General features: G+C 36.6%; 1 protein-coding gene across 3 annotated transcripts in view; it reads left to right on the top strand.

Annotated features, from left to right (window-relative positions):
- The first annotated feature begins 3,277 nt into the window (after positions 1–3,277).
- Positions 3,278–18,418, top strand: part of DCN (decorin) — a 38,954-nt gene continuing 23,813 nt past the window's right edge. Inside the window, exons 1-3 of one of the 3 annotated variants that reach the window (XM_037064660.1) lie at positions 3,278–3,476; positions 7,358–7,613; positions 18,131–18,243. In XM_037064660.1, the coding sequence (XP_036920555.1) occupies positions 7,391–7,613; positions 18,131–18,243 (336 nt within the window). In that variant the 5' untranslated portion in view covers positions 3,278–3,476; positions 7,358–7,390. Of the gene's footprint in view, positions 3,477–6,413; positions 6,582–7,357; positions 7,614–18,130; positions 18,244–18,418 lie in introns of those variants that run through there. The other 2 variants (XM_037064661.1, XM_037064662.1) reach the window with 2 other exon arrangements.

Genomic DNA, 18,418 nt, shown 5'->3' with positions numbered 1-18,418 from the left:
TATGAAAGGTACAAGGATACTGAACACAGTGGTGATGGGTGAAGGGAATGGAGTCATGTGGGGAAAGAAAGGAGATAACCAAGGTAATAGTTTCCCACTACCACATTTGGTCTCAAGCCGTCCCACAGGCGAGGCTGCCCTGAATTCCCCCACTAGCATTCCTTCTTGGCTAAAGGAGAAAATCTGTCTAGGATGGTGAAAAGAAGAGCCAGACAACCCACTGCAGCCACTGACCTGACTTTGAAGAGTCAGTCTAAGAATAAACCAGTCACATCAGGTTTGTGAAGATAATCACTTGCTTTCAGACCTCTTAGAAAATAAAAGGATGTCATAAGGAGAGCTTTCTAGGCTCTGGCATTCTTCACATCCTTAATACGTAGGTAAAGTTTAAATCACTTGTATTGGATGTCACTGGGGGAAAGTGACTAGCCTTGCAATGAACTTTGACAGCATGCAGAAAGTAGTCACCCTGTTAACCAGGGGTTGTCAGTAGAAATCACAGTTTAAGTGGTTTTAACAGCAGTTGCGGTATGTGCTCTGCATTTGAATATTTTGAATATCTATACAGCAGCCAAGCTTTCTGTGAACCCTACTCCCATACATTCCAAACCAGGATAAGTTTCAGTCGTCTCTGTACAAGCCCTGCTTCCAGCCTCAAAATTGTTCCATTTCCCATTAGATTGAAAGCGACCTGGATTCTGACCACAGCTCCCATGGTTTCTTTGTGGCTTGATTGCATATGATTTTGTTGCGACTTAGTTTCTTCTATTTAAAAGCAAGCATGACCATAAACGCAATTTAACATCTGATTGAAAGTACAGACTTCAAATAAAATCATGTTTGACCAAATTGTTGGGGGTTTGGAGGTAAGGGTCTTATTACAGTTTTTAAAAAGGAAATATTTGGTCCTTCACAAATGTAGAGTTTACAGACAATTAAAATTTGGTCACAGTTTTTAAAATACTCTGCAAAACACATGCTACCGAAGAATTTTAATAGTTAACTTTCTGTCTTCAGAGTTTGATCTTTCTTAAAATGTAGTATGGTAATGGGAAACTGGAAGACCTGAGTAGCAGTTTCTGTTGTGCTTCTTACCAGCGAGGTGAACTTGGGCAGACCATTGGAGTTCAGTTTTCTCATCTGTCAAATGATAGTAGTACATAGGATTTCTCTTGCTCACTTAAAAAGAGTTCAACTTACCAGGGTCATGCTTCGAATTAACGTGCTTTATGTATATCGCCTCATTGCTTCCTCACTCCAACATTGTGAATTAGGTAATAATTTCTTCCTGCTGTACAGATATGAACGCTGAGATTCAGAGTGGTTATGTAAGCTGTCTGAGTTCACACAGATTACCATCAGGGGGAAGGGCAGTATTCCTTCTGCTGCATAAAAGTGAAAAAAAGTGAGAAAGAAGACACACATGAAGTTAGGTCTTCTTCTCCTTCTGTTGCCCTCTTTTTACTGCATTTTAGTATTCTTATCCCTCTCTTCTCACTCTCTTTCAACTGTTATTGCTGTTACTTTTGAGTTATAATTTAGTAGGATTTGTTTTTGTTTGTCTGTGTTTTAGATTCCAGAGAGGCAGACAGACAGACAGAGACAGAGAAAGATGTGAAAGAAATGTTGTTTGGTTGCCCGCCTTACACACCCCAAAGAGGGACTGAACCCTCAGTGAAGGCCTGTGCCCTGACTGGGACTTGAACCTGTGACCTTTGGGTTATGGCACAAAGGTCCAACCAACTGAGTTACACTAGCAGGCCAAGCCTGGGCAACATAATAATCATGGTGTGGTCCATAACCAATGCTGCTAATGTCTTTATGGAACCATTCAAGTGTCTCTTGAGAATTTATTATATACTGTGATTGTGCTGGGTGCAGAGACTCTATAAATATGAAAACACTGTGCTTCCTCCCTTCTTACTATGAAAACTATAATATGAAGAAGAAGCAGCTGAATGTCTTCAGAAAGAGATAAATGCCGTACAAGAGAATATCAGAGGAAAAAAATTAATCCAGGTAAGGGGATCATTTGCACCATTGTTTAGGGGGAAAGAATATTTGCCTTTTTCTAAACCATCAGAATTACTGGGTTTAAGGTTATTAAATGTCAAGGAAAAGAGGAGTGGGGTAAGGTGCTAAAATTAGGGAGGTGGAGCTTGGGAAATAGGTAAAATATAATTTGATAGCAACCTTTCCCCTCCTTTAGTTACCCACTCAAGAATGTACTTCCTTGAAGTTCCATCAAGGCAAAAGAGTGTTTACTGTGGAATTACACCCTCAGAAGGCTGGAGGGGGGAAAGAGGGAGGGGGATGAGTGGAGGGGGATCCTATCATGTTTCACAGATGTTGATTTCAAGTTTCCACCTGGTAATAGCCCTGGGGGCCCGAGCATAAGGATGCAAGTCAAAACAGAGAGACACACAGACAGAACTAACAGCGTCCAGCGAGGGAATTACACAAACTCAAAAAAAAAAAAAAAAAGCCTTCCAGTAGCTAAATAGATGCCTTTCCTTGTACTTGCATTGTCTTTTTTTTATTACTGAAATTTGGAAAGAGCCATAGACTTTGCCTCTTCAGAGTCCCAGATTACATAAAAGTATAGTCTGTGAAATAAATGGTTTCATATGCAGACTGAATTTAATTGTGACCAACTTCTAGTATCTGTGTGCTTTATTTAAAAAAACTGGTATACAACAAGAAAGATTTTAAACTATGAGTAATAAAAGTAATAAATGATGTGCTTTTCATATAAAACCCTGGCTTTCTTCCAGGACACTAGAAACATATTCAAAATATATAGGAAACCTCCACAGCATAGGACTTGAATTTGCACAAACAGCCTAAGGCAAGTAAGTATCCGAATGAGTATTTTCACATAAGGCTACTCATTTATTTTCACAGACCACATTTAAAACAGCTACAAGATTCGTTTCATTCCATTTGCTGGACTTACACATCCCAAGAAAGCAAGAAAAACTGTCCTTTCAGAAATATAATAAATGTTCCTTGTAAACAAGACTAGAAAGGGTGGGTAGTGGAGAGGGATGGGGGTGGGGAAACAAACCCTTTAGTTACAATATTTTGGGAAATGAATCGACACAATAAAGCAAATTTTAAGTCAAGTTTCTTCACTATACTACATAAGCCGTTTAGAATCTTAAGCAGATGTAAAAGGAATAAAGCAAATGAGGAGGAAAAAAAGGCCAATAAAGATTCTGGCTGCAATACAAGAGACATATCATTACCATATGATCTAATGTGGGTGTCAGCCGGGTAGTGTTCATTGAGGGAAACCTTATTTTTTATCTGGGCTATGGAGTAGAAGCAGGAGATTTTCAGCCTAGTGACAGGCACAGAGCAGCACCTACCCCCTCCTCCTTTCCACACCTGCAAACTCTCTTGCTTGGGCTGAATATTTAGTGTAATTACATCTCAGCTTTGAGGGCTCCCGTGGCAAATCCCTGGATTAAAAGGTATGGTTTTCAATAATTGTCCTGAACTCTGCTACAAACTAATAAAACTTTGATCAAGCTGAGAGATTATTTGGTGAGAAAAAGAAAAGAAAAAGTAACTTGGTAAACTTTTAAAAATCTTTATGCAGCATTTTTAAAAAGCATTGTTGGAAATGGAAGTTAAATATTTGGTTAAATTGTTTTAGTTTTTTTCTCTCTGTTCTTACAGGAAAAAATATGCTTATTAACATCTATGACCTAACAACGTAAATATCTATGTTTATATATTTGTATTTGTACTGATGAACTTTTTAGCTCTTTACAATGTATTCGTAGAAAAGTATTCTAGACTAGGATTTTATTCGCTGTTTCATTATATTGCATTACATAGTTAAGGATGTACTTTCTTCCTGAATTCTTGTATATTTTAAGGACTTTTAAAACCTAAGAGAAGTGAACCCTGGTCACTAGTTGTAGAAGTCTTGTGTACATTTCTACCACCTAGAAAAGATAAAATTATCACCAAAGAGGTGAAAATAAACATTGAAAATATTTATGCTGGTGATTAAAGACCTAACTAAAATACCACATTTAGCTACATAATTCCTTAAATGTAAAGAAGCGACACTGTCAGTATTTTCAATACAAATGAGAATTTTCATAAGACGCATTCCCTAGAAGATGAGGGTGTAGGTTATTTTTCTTTCTAATTGCAAAACAGGGCTACATACACGACGCCCACTTGTTCAGTGGGTTCCTGGTGATGTAAATACCTGTGGTTTTTCCTTCCAATTGTTATTTTGACCAGAAAAAGAACCAAATGCTTCCTCTAGTCACTTTTATTTATAGATAAATACAGTTGTATTGTTTATTTTAAATGTATTTCTTCTATTATTGAGGTTTTAAAAATTCCCTTAGGGCTGGGGTATTTTAATTTTGCTCTGCATTTATAGCTTCATTTGTCTCCTGAGGGTTAAAATTTGGCTTTGAAAGTCACTCCAAAGTCAGAAATGACATCACACAGATGTTGATCTGAATTAAAAAATTAATTTAGTGGGCTGAAGTAGTTTAAGGAACCAGAGATTGTTATTTTTGCTAAAATACTTATAAACTGTGGCAAGATGCTTTAGTGAAGTAGTGACATTATTCTTAGCAATTAGCATTTAGGAAAAAGTCATACATTTAAAGAGTACTTAAAACAGTTTAATGAAATTAGAAAAAAAACAAATCATGATCTCAGTAATAGGCTGCCTGGTCTCTATATGGGCAGCTGTTGCTTTTTGTTTATTTTTCTGATTTCTTCAGGAAGGAAGGAGATGATTAAAGAAATCATTAGTATCAACTGCCCACATTAATTGTTTTAAGATGCTGAATCTTCAAGTATTACGGCACCAATTTAAAAGAAGTTTGTGGAGGAATCAGTGTGAAGTTCCTGGACATGTTAGTTTTTATTCCCCAGGACCTTCAGGTTTAAAATACACACACACACACACACACACACACACACACACACACACACACACACACTGAAGGAATGGCACCTATAAGCTGTCTGTTTGCATTCAGCTTCAACCAAAAAGAATTTTGTATAGAGAACTTGCACCATTTTAACAAGAGTAAATAAGTATAAATGATAATATTTCCTTGAGCTTATAGCTCAACATTTCCTTTTGTGGGTTTGTGAAACAACCAGGCACTTTGTGTTCTGAAGAAAAGATCAAAAAGTGACATCTGCATTAATTCTCGATGCTATTTATTAAATCTGCAATGACTTTGCTGCATGTTTCTTCTAAAATTGTGAGACATTAAATATGCAAGGCTAGCAGACTTGCGGTCAACCATAAACTTTGCATTTTAATGTGAAACAGACATGAAACCCTTCCCTTAGATCCAATCCAAGGAAGCTGCCAAAACAATAGGGTCTCCATGGAGAGGCCGTCCAGCAACTGAGTGGGGAAGGGCTCCTGGGGAAAGCCCGAGCCTGGACTTAAAGGGCCAGAGTGAACAACGGTCTTGGTAGTATTTTAAAAATAAAACCTACAAGCCCCTATTTTATATGTGCATTACATATACTTCAGGAATAAATATGAACTAAGAAACAAAAGTATAAAAGCTGAAAAATATCTATTCGCTCTCTAGTGGATCAAGGCAAAAATTTCCTGAAGATGCATTAGGGTTAGGGCATACCGAGATTTGTTTGTTTGTTTGTGCTACAATTAGATAATGTCTCTGACCAATTGTTTAATTCTCTATATAAATGTGCGGCTTTAATTTGGATTCTTATACACATGGAATTCAAAACAGAGGTGAAGAGACTAAAGATAATACATGTGGTATGTTTCTGGAATACTCAGAACAGTTGCAATTGGTTTTTAATGTATCAGTTCAGAAGTAGACTTCTTGCTGTCTACATGATCCACTCATGTTTTGTTATTCAGATTTAGTAAGATTTAGTTAGTCAATTCTATTTAGTTTACGTCAACCAACTAAACACCAATTTAGCAACATAGATGTATATACATGCTTAATGAATGGATTGATAAATATTGTATGGATTTGTCAAAAGTGTACTTTTTGTTTGTTTACAGATGGCCTTATAGGTAAAATGAAGTCCTGTATATTATATAAAAATCAGTTAGGGTTTTCCGTAGGTGTTTATTGATTCGTTTGAAATGGTCAGTGTGAGAAACTATCCAATAGGAATGTTTAAGTTAGTCTTGCTTATACCAAGTTGAGGTATTCAAGTCAATATTTTTCTTATGCTAGCAATTGGATATGGAAAAATATAATTTGTGTTTAAAAAATCAGACTGCTTGCTTAGCACACATTGAATAGCTTATGTTAATAAACTGATGGTCAATTGAGTCATTTATGTGCAGAATATTGTGCAAGGCTGGGTAGAAAACAAAGCATAACAGGGCACGCCCTGAAGGAGTGCATCTTCTAGAGGGGGGTTCCCAAGCAGACCAAGCACGCAAAACAAATTACAATAAAATGTGGTAAATTCTTTAAAAGAAGTAACAGCAGCAAGCTTTGGGAGCACAGAAGAGGGAGAAAGCAGCATCCTGACTGGATGAGCCAGGGCAAGTCCATTATCTCACTTAATCTTTACCACCCCTTTTCAAGGTAGGTACTCTGAGTAGCCATTAGCTTTGGGGGTCAGGATTGAGGTGGGGACTGGGAGTGAAGAGCAAATGGAAAGAAATGTGGCTAGAACATCAGCTGGTACCAAATTATGAATGGTCTTACCCGCACCACAGGGGACGTAGACCTTATTGGCAATCTATGGAGGTTACCAAAGGGTTTCCAGTAGAAGAGGAATATAATTAAATTGAATTTTTAGAAGATGACGGGAGCAGAAGAGCGCGATATGGCCTGGTGTAGAGGCGATATTCAAGGCAGATACCATTTGGTAGCTTTTACCATAGTTTCAGGAGATAAGAAGGGCCTGGTCCAAGATAAATACAGTAGCATGCAGAGATGAGATAGGCTTCCAGAGATATTTCTGAAGCAGGAGTCAAAGATCTCTGAAGTGTATATACAAAGCTTATCTGACGGTGGCATGGCTCGTGTTGAGTGAGCACTGAGAATTTCGACATGATTTATCCATAACAATTTTGTAAATGATGTGAATATAGTTGCCTTAATTCAGACCCAACATTCAAAAGAAGATTTAGATAATATTCAAATTTTACTTCATAAATAAATAGCCATGAAAATTAGTCTATAATGTACCTTATCACCTTTTAAATACATTTCTAATGCTCTGCTTCCTAACAACAAATTATATGTACATAATTTGAGTTATTTACATACAACTTTTCTCTATGTTCGTCTGCTCTGCTGTGAGGTGTTACAAACGAGGCAACACCACTCTTCTAAACCTCTTGTTTGTTTCCCAGGTTCTTTGGTTGTGAACACACATGAAATAAATCATGAAGGCAACTCTCATCTTCCTGCTGCTTGCTCAAGTTTCCTGGGCTGGACCGTTTCAACAGCGAAGCATATTTGACTTTTCTGAGCTCCTGCCAGCAGATGAAGCTTCTGGTGCAGGCTTTGATGACAACCCTCCTGATGGCCCTGATATAGAGCCCATGGGACCGGTGTGTCCCTTCCGCTGCCAGTGCCACCTTCGAGTTGTCCAGTGTTCTGATTTGGGTGAGTGGAGTGCAGGCTCTTTTTACCTCCCTTCTTTGTTGTGTTCTGGGAATGGCTTCCCTGGGAGGTCAGCACTTTCAGTTTTAATCTTTGCATTTCCAAATGTGAGAGACAGTGCCACCTAATGAGAAGTAAAGGAAGCAGAGTAAGATAGAAAGAAAGAGCTTAAAGGTTAGGAGACTTTTCTCGTTTTCCTTTTCTGTAAGTCACAGCTCCATCACTTTGCAATCTTGGACAAATCACTTAAAAAAAACTTTTTTTCAGCCTCATGGTCCCCCTTCTATAAAGTTAAATTTTAAACAAAACAACATCTTACACTCTGTGATTCCAGACCGATACTTTATTTTAATTTGATGATTTTTTAAAATGAAACCTTAGATAGTAAGAAAACATGGGCAATCTCCTTATTCTTGGCTTAGTCCAGACAACAGAGTTCAAAGATTACTAAACGGTAAAGTATGCAGAGTTATCAGAAGCAAAACAAGTAAACTTTGAAAATTAAAAAAATATCTTTCAAATACCAAAATACTCCCTTAATCTCTGGGTCTTATCTTTGCCCTCATTGTTGATATTTTGTATTCTAGCTGTTTATATTCTTTAAAAAGTTTCACACTAACTCTTTATAAAGCATAGTGTATTCAAAATATTCGCAGAGCACATATATTGAGCCCAACATTGTAAATACAGCTTGATTTATCATCTTTCAAGAAAAACTTGGCCTGGGGATTTCAAGAGCAGCACACTCTGAAGATAAATCTCTAGCAGTTTAGAAGTCCCAGCACATGGGCCAAATGGGAATGAATTTAGTTTACATGGCCACTGATTCATTGTCTTCTCTTTTTTTGGTACATTTTGTTATTGGAAAGGAAAAAGAAAAAGTCCCCAATGAATGATTCTACCACAGTGTATTTCCTTGTGGAAGAAACCCATAGCGTAGTGGGACATTTTTCAGAAACCCTATATTCATTCAAAAAATGCTTTCCAGTAGGATTTTGCAGGGGAAAAAATGCCACTAACTTCTATGGTTGAAATAAATTAAATACACAGACCCAGGAAAACATAAAACATGTTGAATAATAACTGAAAACCAAACTAGCTTCCTCAATATCGACATGCATTGCATGGCTTTTTGAAACCCTAATCAATGTATAGAAAGCACATAGAAAGGTTATAAAAAACTGTAAGATAATCCCACTAGATTCATTCATTCATTCCTCAGATATATTGAGAACCCACAATGGGTCAGATATTTTCTAGGCTCTGGGAAGAAAGGACTGAGAAAGACATGTGTGGTTCCTGTTTGTGTAAATCTGGTACTCTACTGACGGTGGGTTTGTGTTTTGCTTTTTTTTTGACTTGTGTAATCATTACCAGGGAGATTAGATTACTATCAATTCAAAAGAAACTTCTATAAGCATCTAGAGATTATGTGCATTGTGGGTTTAGGCAGTAAAAACAATGAAGTTGGAACTATCTGAACAAAAGAATCATCATTTGATGGACATACTAATGGTAAATTTTTCTGACGTTACTAAAATGGCTGAGTTCCAAGAAAAGTGATGCAAGTTAAATCTCACTTTGCCTCTGAACAAGGTTAAAAGACTTCATGATTACTCCCACCACATATTATCAACAATGAAAGGCTAATGTTTTTGAAGAACGAAGACTTGTCCCATCACATCACTTAATTTTATTTTTCCATAAATAGTTTTACTATTTGCATGATAAATGCTCCACAAAGCTTGGCTCTGATAAAATCATTAGAAGAATTGTCCAATTGTCTACCATGAAAAAGGACCACACCTACCGCACAAAACTGTACAGAAAACTGTAGTTTTCAAAAGAATCATCAAAGTTCATTGACTTGGGTGTCTCATGACAGTTTTGTTGCTGTTGTTGTTCTGTCTATTTTCTTATTTTAGATGAAAATGCTTTCTGTGTTATCTGTGGTCCACAGGCCGGCACTCAGTCCACTGAGCCACACCAGTCAGGGCAATGTTGTCTTATTTCTAAGGGCCCAGAGTGTGCATAATTCCTTTAGCTTTTAAAAGGGATTTTATTTATTTATTTTTAGAGAGAGGGTAAGGGAGGGAAAGAGATACATCCATCAGTTGCCTCTCATACACTGGGGACCTGAGCCACAACCCAGTACTTTTACTCACCTTAGGAGTTTAGGTGCATCAAAACGGCCCACTCCAAAATGTGGTATAGGAAAGATACTGTGCACAGAGCATGCCCAGCAGGTTCCCAAAGTTAGCGTCGCATAGAGGCAAAGTCTGACAGATCTTCAGATGAAGCAAGAGGAATGCCCAGGTAACCTGGTTAACCCAGGTAACCAAGGCTCCCGACTCATAGGGTTAAAGATGGGCAGGAGGAAGAAGAGAGGGGTTAGAACCAAAGGGAGCTTCCCTCTCCTTGACCTGACTTAGAACTGATACATCTCAGTTTCTCAGTCCCGGGAGGGGAGCGAGGCAGCTGTGTGGGATCAAGCTGTGTTAGACTGCAGCTGTGGTGCAGTCTCCTCTGTCCGACCATTACTGGCTCCAGAGGACAGGGTGGGGTTGGGTTAGCCAGAACTTCAGTTCCCTGGGTAAAAGAGAAATGCAGAGACCTCTTAATTTTCACTTTTATTCTTTAAAAAAAGTAGTGAGATTATATGTTTCTTTGAAAATAAAAATAAGGAAGAATTAAACCAGTTTGAACTTCGGTCTTAATAAAAGGAGGAAGTCTTGTAGCAGTTACACTGTAATAACAAGATAGAGTTAACTCTTAACTTCGACTCTGGGTTGTTTTGAGGCAACTTCTGAGCTTGTCAATTTCTGTGTCTTCATTGTAATGCACATTTGTTTTTTGGGGTTTTTTTTTAGATTTTATTTATTTGTCTTTAGAGAGGAAGGGAAGGAGAGAAATACCAATGTATGGTTGCTTCTTGTAAGTCCCCTGCTGGGAACTGGCCTGCAACCCAGGCATGTGGCCTGACTGGGAATCGAACTGCTATCATGTGATTCACAGGCCCGCACTCAATCCACTGAGCTATACCAGCCAGGCCTGCACATTTGTTTTTTATTATTCTTTAGCAATCAATGATATGTAATAATTATTATTCACTATCTTTTTATTTCCTGTTTAAACATCTCTTTTCTCTACCAGAAGGGAAGCATGGCAATAATTTCAGTTTGTAGAACCTCTAATCAATAACTGCCTTGTGTTTGATAGGCTATCATACATTAATAAACACTTGGCAAATGAATAAATGAAAAAATGTAGGCTTAGTCTATGGATGAGTGCATAATTCTACAATATTCTTGAGTCTGTGAAGCTGGAAATAGGAGGGATCATGTCTGACTGAGAATTAGTTGTCATGTACCTATAATTCACCCTTTCTTATTTTCTTTGAGAATGACCTTACACGGAAGCTTACACCTTCCTTGAGTTTATTTGGGAAAACAATCCAGTTGAAGGTGGAATCTTCTATTTCTCAAACGTGGTCTGACTACCATTATAGTCAAATTGCTTTTTTTAAAAGGGAAAGAGAGAAACATGCATGCCTTGGGCAGAAAGGTATTTTGATGGGGCTGGACATCTACATATTGTTCTGGTTATATGCCAAACACTGAAATTTATCACCATTATCCTAATTATTAAATTGAAAACAGAATTACAAAAACACTGTTGGAAATCAATAAGGATAAATAGAGGAGTTTGGATCCTTGCCACAAGTCAGAGGGAAAAAAGCAAGTTATGGGACAGCCTGGCCTTTGTCCAGTGTGGCATTTAGCAGATTGCTGACACTGGCTAACAGAACAATACTAGTCATCACTGGGATGACTAGAGAAATAAAAATAAAATTATTTTTACTAATAAGCCTTTATTTCAGAAATGATTTTCCACTCACATCTTTAGACTTTTATTTAATAAATAACCCTACTTTAAAGATGACAAAGTTCCTTTTACAGAATGTGGGAAAGTAAATAAATAATTTAGAAAAGCCTTAGAAATAACTGTATTTTAATGGAAAATGTAGGATTATATTAAAGTATGCTCACTGAAAAATAATTAAATTTAGGTAACCACTCTGTTCCTTTTACTATTGCAGAATAAATATTTCCTCAAAACTTGGCAACTTAAAAATATAATTTTAATTGTGATTTTAGGTACAGGAGTACTGAGCCATGCTCAGAATGGCTGTTCTCACTTGAGGTCTCTCATGCATCCATAGTCAGGCATCCGCTGTGGTCATCACTGTGGGGTTGTTATCCTAAACTAGACCCCTAGGAAAAACAGCTCAATCTCATGACTGGCAGCTGGTGCTGCTGTTGCCTAAGAGCTCTGCTTTCCATCATCTGGAGTGCCTCAGGTGGCGTCTCCAGTGTGGTGATCTCAGCATAGACAGAATTCTTTCTTACATAGCCTCTGGCTGCCCCCCAGAGCAAGCACCCCAGAGGAATGGATATCAGCTGGACAGCTGTTTCTGAGCTGGCGTCAAAAGTCATGCTGTGTTACTTCCACCACATCAGTTCATAGAATCATTAGGAGGCCAGGCCAGACTTGAAGGAGGCGAATTTGACTCAATTTCTTGATGGGGGTGGGGCAAGTTTGAATTGAGTAAGAGTATATTGGGTGGGAGATATGATTAATATCATCTTTGAAAAATGCAATTATCTACATAGTCATTTAGATTATATATATTTCTTGATAAAAATAAAGAATACCCTAATATAAATAAAGACTAATATTTCACAGATTTCCAAGAGAGAAGAGGATTTTCTACCATTAAGATAGGATTATATTGACCATGAACAATTTTTAGGAAATCTCATTACTAGCTGGGAGCCTAGGCTTATCAAACTGAGGGGTTACCATCCAAAGATGGAGCTTGGTAGGTAAGCTCACCAGAGGCTCTAAACTTCAGGAGAGCAGCAATGACTACAGAAAGACAATGAATTGACTGACAATAGAAACCCAGCCAGTATCAAAAGCTTTAGATAAAAAATCTGTGTGTGACATGCCATCAAAAGACATTTCAATTTCCAGATAATATGTATTATAATTGTATTGTTCAGAGAGAAAATAACTCTTGTTACAGACATACAGACAAGTAATCAGCGGTGTATCATCTCCTTATTGAAGATAATTTTAGGTACCAATAATTGGGATGCTGCTTGGCACTGTGGTAAGAAATTATTTTGTAGAACAGTTTATTGAGTTTGCAGAAAAATTTTGTGAAAGATACAGGAAAATTAAGGCTTAGAGAGTTTAAGCAACTTTCCCAGTGATCTTAAGGATCAAGAAATGGACCAAAGTTAAAATTCCAATAACAGTTTTATAAAAAGGTGTGAGAACATTTTTAAATATACAAATTTACAAAATAAAAGACAATTGTGCATCCATCATCAAGCTTCACCAAATATCAACTAATGCCAGTATTTTCCTCTATACCCTGCAACTTCCCCCTCCTTGTTATTTTGAAGCATATTTCAGACATCATATCATTTTACCCCACAGTTATATCAGATATTTCTCAGGAAGATTAAAACTCATATATAACACAATCACAATAACCAGATCATATCAAAAACTAAAAACAATTTTTATTTTGCCATTTTCTTTATTTTTTCTTCATTTTTATTTTCACATTATTACATATGCTCCCATTTTTGAAATATTATCAAATATTTATCCAATGTACAGATTTTCAATCTTATAAATGTTATAAATATTTTATTTACAGTTTATTATATGAATCAGAGTCCAAATGCAGTATATACAGTGCAATTATTTAAATAGCTCTTGTGTCTCTTTTAACCTACAGTTTCACCAACATTTCTTTATTTTTCCATGCAGTTTATTTGTTAAAGAAATTGGGATTTTGTTGAATCCATTTTTTTAGTAGATTTAGCACATTCCTTTGACCTCTACATTTTTTGGTAAATTGGGACTTATATCTTGAGGCTTATCCAGATTCAGGATTCATTGTTTCTTCATTTGTTTCTTTGTTTGTTTGTTTGTTGTTGTTTTTTTAAATATTTTATTTATTTACCTTTAGAGGGGAAGGGAAGGAGAGAGGAAGGAAACATCAATGTATGGTTGCCTCTGGTGCATCCCCTGCTGGGAACTGACCCCTGCCGGAAACTGGCCTGCAACCCAAGCATGTGCCCTGACTGGGAATCGAACCGCGATCGTCTGGTTCGCAGGCCCGCGCTCAATCCACTGAGCTACACCAGCCAGGGCCTGTTTGTTTGTTTTTGATGATACTAATCCACAAATGAAAATGGTGCCAAATGCTACTTTCCAAATGCTACACTCACTCCCTCTCCCACAAGAAATTGGAGAAATACATGTCATTCAAAGAGAATTGAGTGCCGAACTGTGAAGTAAGGATCACTAGTTTGATTCCCAGTCAGGACACATGCCTGGGTTGCGAGCCAGGTCCCCAGTAGGGGGCTCATGAGAGGCAACCACACATTGATGTTTCTCTTCTTTTCTTTCTCCCTCCCTTCATCTCTCTCTAAAAAAACAAATAAGTAAAATCTTTTAATTAAAAAAAAAAAAGAAATTATCACCACAGGACCAGTCACCATGTGGGACAGAAAAGGCAGTCTTCTTCAGACACACAGGTGACCAAAGTTCCCTCACAAATATATCAGACACATAGGAAGGTGAGAGCAACTTTTAGGTAGACATATTGGGGATGATATGTTTGATAGTAGCATTTATTTCTAAAATGTTCTTGGACAACCAAGAAACAGAAGGAAAATTATAATTACTATAGTTAGCTGTACCCTAATGCTTCTCATGAAAGCGGGATATGAAGAGATGATTGTAACAAAACCTTAGCGGAAAAGACTCTGAAGCCATATCCTGAAATGTGGCTTCATTTCAGGAAATGAGAGAGCAGGGCAGATTATAATTTCAAAATTAATCAATCAAAAATCTACATCCTGTGTGTAAAGCGGTAAGATTAAAGCTCTGATGAAGGATAATTTGTCCTTGCTTAACCAAAACTTTCAGAAAAGAAAGAAACCTAAAATGAAGTATTACATCAGAAGTTATACATAAGGAGTTTGGAGGGTGGGGTCATCATTATCTGGGTTGGCTAGGATGAATATTACAAGGGAGGGAAATGAGTATGCCTTAAGAGATTGTTAGAATGAAAGCAAAAGGAAATGAGTTGGTGGCATATTCCATACATGTAAGTTATATGAAAAAAAGGAGTAGCTAGGAATAAGCACAGTATGTTCAAGAGAAATAATTGACTGACGCCTTTAAAACATCCAGAATATTTACATGCATAGATGACACATTGGGTTGTTCTGTAGTGAGGACACATGACACCTTAGTCTTGGTCTAGTGTAGCTATGAGGTGCCTTGGTTACACCATTTAATTCTGGTTTTTACTTATAAAAAGAGATTGTTGGACTAGCTTAGAAGTTCATGATTTCTGGGACAAGTTAAGTTTTTTAGAATGTTGAACAAGTTAATTTTTTTATTAAAGTAAAAAATCCAACAAAATAACAACAACCTGCCATCTGCTGTTAGAACCTTGTTTTTTTAAAAGAAAGCGTGTTTAAAACCAAAAAGCAGTGTGTATGCATGTGTCTCTGTTGTGTGTGTTCCACAGTTCATATTAAAACTAACCAGATTGCCCTATTTTCTTCTGATTTTGATATAGTTTGAGAAGAACCTCATCATGGAGTCTGTCTGATCAGCATTTGGGAACTGCAGACTAACTGATATTTAATGGTCCTTCCCTTTGTGACATTCCAAGGACTTAAACTGGCATAATCTCCCTATCATACTCCGCCTAGAGCTGTCAAGCAAGCTGGGTAACTAACACCCAGATGCGCTGTCTAGCCCTTAAATGTGCAGCCATGCTCCCGAGTCTGCTGTCAAAACAGTTGTTTTGGGGGTACACACAGGCAGAACTCTGTGCCAGCTGGAACTCTGCCAGCTAAAAACTTTTAGCTGGAAACCAGCAGAATTTTCTTCTGGTCTGTGTGTTTGTCACCCTGGCTGCTTGAACTTGTACATTTATTATACCTTTCTAAAAGTTATCTGGAAAATGAAATGCTCGTAGTGCCTTACCTATCTCACTGAATTGCTGTAAGATCAATACAATAACATATTTATTGTTCTTTTTATAAACTGTAAAGCTACATAAAGTTTAAATAGTAGAATAATGATATGTAACATGCCCCAAACAGATATGAAGTAACTAGAATTTCAGAGAAGATTGTAGGATTATGATTTTGATCATGAAAACACCTTTCAAAGAACTAAATTACAAAAATCACAAGCCTAAAGAAAACATTATATGTTTTTATAATAAATCTTCAGAAAAAAGATTTGATTTACCCTTAGCATGTCATGTTTTTAAAAATCTAGGATGGCAACATAATCAAAATTGTCAGCCATCCAAATGTACCATTTTTTTCTCTTCACATCTGAAAATTAGTTGCACTTTGCATTGAACGAATGTTAAGAGAGCCATTAGAATTTAAGTCCAACAACATATAAAAGGCCCTGGCTGGTGTGGTTTGCAAACACCAGCCTGCAAACCAAAGGGTTGCTGGTTCGATTCCCAGTCAGGACACAAGCCTGGGTTGCAGGTGAGATCCCCAGTTAAGACTTTGACAAAAGTAATGGAGTAATGGAGTAACGATGAAAGGTAGGCAGTAACATTTGTTGAAATGAAAGGAAATATGCCTTCTCTTGGTTGGAGAACAGTAATCATCAGCTGAAGATTTGGCAGAAGTCTACCACTCCTAATTGCATGAAATCAGCAAACTGACATTTCTGAAAATGGCACCAATCACAACATAGCACGGTGGAGTAACCCCCCTCCAGGGCGGCTGGCTGCTCTGGCCATTCGCTGTCTGTCGCCAAAAACAGTTCAGTCTTGTCATTTCTCCAGGAACTGTTTCTGTGATTTCTTGGAATATAATTTACACATGTTTAGAATCGCCTGTATTCTAATATTCATGTTTAAAACAACTGTTGATCAATGAATTAAGAATTAGACTTTTTTCCAGAGCAGGTGATTTCAGGTCCATTTTCTGCAATTTTCATGGAAGACATGAAGATAAAATATGGCTACCCTGATGATTTACCAGTATGCCCTACATAAGGTTCAAAACTGGAAAGATAGCTTCTTCCCAACATTGCAGTTATTATCTGCCCTGTTGCAACTTTTTTAAAGTTGAAAACTATATATTGAATTATATTTTCCATGATGATGTGGGCAATTTTTGTCTTGCTCCTGCTCTATCCCCAGGGCCTAATAAATTGATGGCATTTAGGAGGTATTCAATAAAGAATCGTTGAATAAATGAAAGCATGATGTTCAATACTTCAAGTTTCAGATATCATGGAAAAGTTGAAAAACATTTCTAATTTATGTTATACAATTTTAAAATGCAGAAACCATCACATGAGTTTTATGTTAATATTGTAGAATCTCAATTTTTGACTAATATCCTTCATCGATATGGAACAAAAAATGTAAGAAAGGCAAACAAATACATAATTTAATATTTTTCTCCATTAACATTCAAAATGATGACTTATTTTAAATGCCATTTCTCTTGAATGAAACAGTTCATCCTTATACTTCTAGTTGAAAAAATATGTTTTAATACTAAAGAATATTTTTATTCAATATGTTTATGTTTATAAACTATAGCCATAACTCAGTTATTTAGACCTAAATTTAATGTGCAGAGGAAACACATCACAGTGATGATTTTAGACAAGTCAAAGGTTTTCAGTTCATTTTATTCTAATTAGCCACATATCCATCAGTCATAAAAGTATTAACTCAAATTGATAGTATTTTGCTATTCAATTAGAACTGAAAGAACTCCCAAAAGTTTGGAGAAATATTTAAGTTGTTGATATAATAACATGGTTGCATGCTTATATATTTTTAATCTTAAATGTAGACCTGTGAGAGTATTAGGTTTATCAAAAAGATTTTTAACTGATGATTTGGCTTCTCTACTGACAAGATATTTATGTGAGAAGGTATAGATTTACAAACAACTTGCACTTAACACTGATTAAATGAATAACATGAATGAGGTAGAATAAACATGAATGAGGTAGAATATACTGTGTACTGATTATTTTAACAGTACATTCTACATATAGAATATGTGTACTGTGTACTGATTATTTTCACAGTATATTCTACCCCATTCATATTTTAAACATGAATGAGGTAGAATATACTGTGTACTGATTATTTGAACCACACCCTTTACAAAATATAAAGTTTTCTTTTATAAAGAAGAGTAATTGCATAATAAAAAAATGTGTTCTCTTTACTAGAAAAAATCCTTTGACTTGGTTGGAAAAAGTAAAGCAGATGTTTTAAACTACAACTAAAATAATTCCTAGAAGAAAATATGCTACTTGTAAAACTTTCACTGCAAGAGTAGTTTGTAAACACATCCTTTGTGATTCTGTAGTCATGTGTCCCTTCTCACCGACTCGACATTGATTTATTTCCATGCTAGGTCTGGACAAAGTACCGAAAGATCTTCCTCCTGACACTACACTGCTAGACCTGCAAAACAATAAAATAACCGAAATCAAAGATGGGGACTTTAAGGACCTGAAGAACCTTCATGTAAGAATTTTGTTTTGTCTTTTTAAATTTTTGAATTGTAACAAGGTCTGACTCAATGTATTTTTCAAAACAAAAGTTAGGTAGGGCCAGGAATACTATATGGTAATAAATAAGCACCTAAGTTTTTATTCAGTTTTTAGGAGGTGATGGGGAAGCAAATCATCAGTCATTAACT

The sequence above is a fragment of the Sturnira hondurensis genome, unplaced genomic scaffold (assembly GCF_014824575.4).
Source record: "Sturnira hondurensis isolate 20B ecotype Veracruz unplaced genomic scaffold, ASM1482457v3 Scaffold0015509, whole genome shotgun sequence".
Lineage (NCBI taxonomy): Eukaryota > Metazoa > Chordata > Mammalia > Chiroptera > Phyllostomidae > Sturnira > Sturnira hondurensis.
Note: the sequence above shows the minus strand (reverse complement) of the source record. Positions and strands in the feature narration are given on the sequence as shown.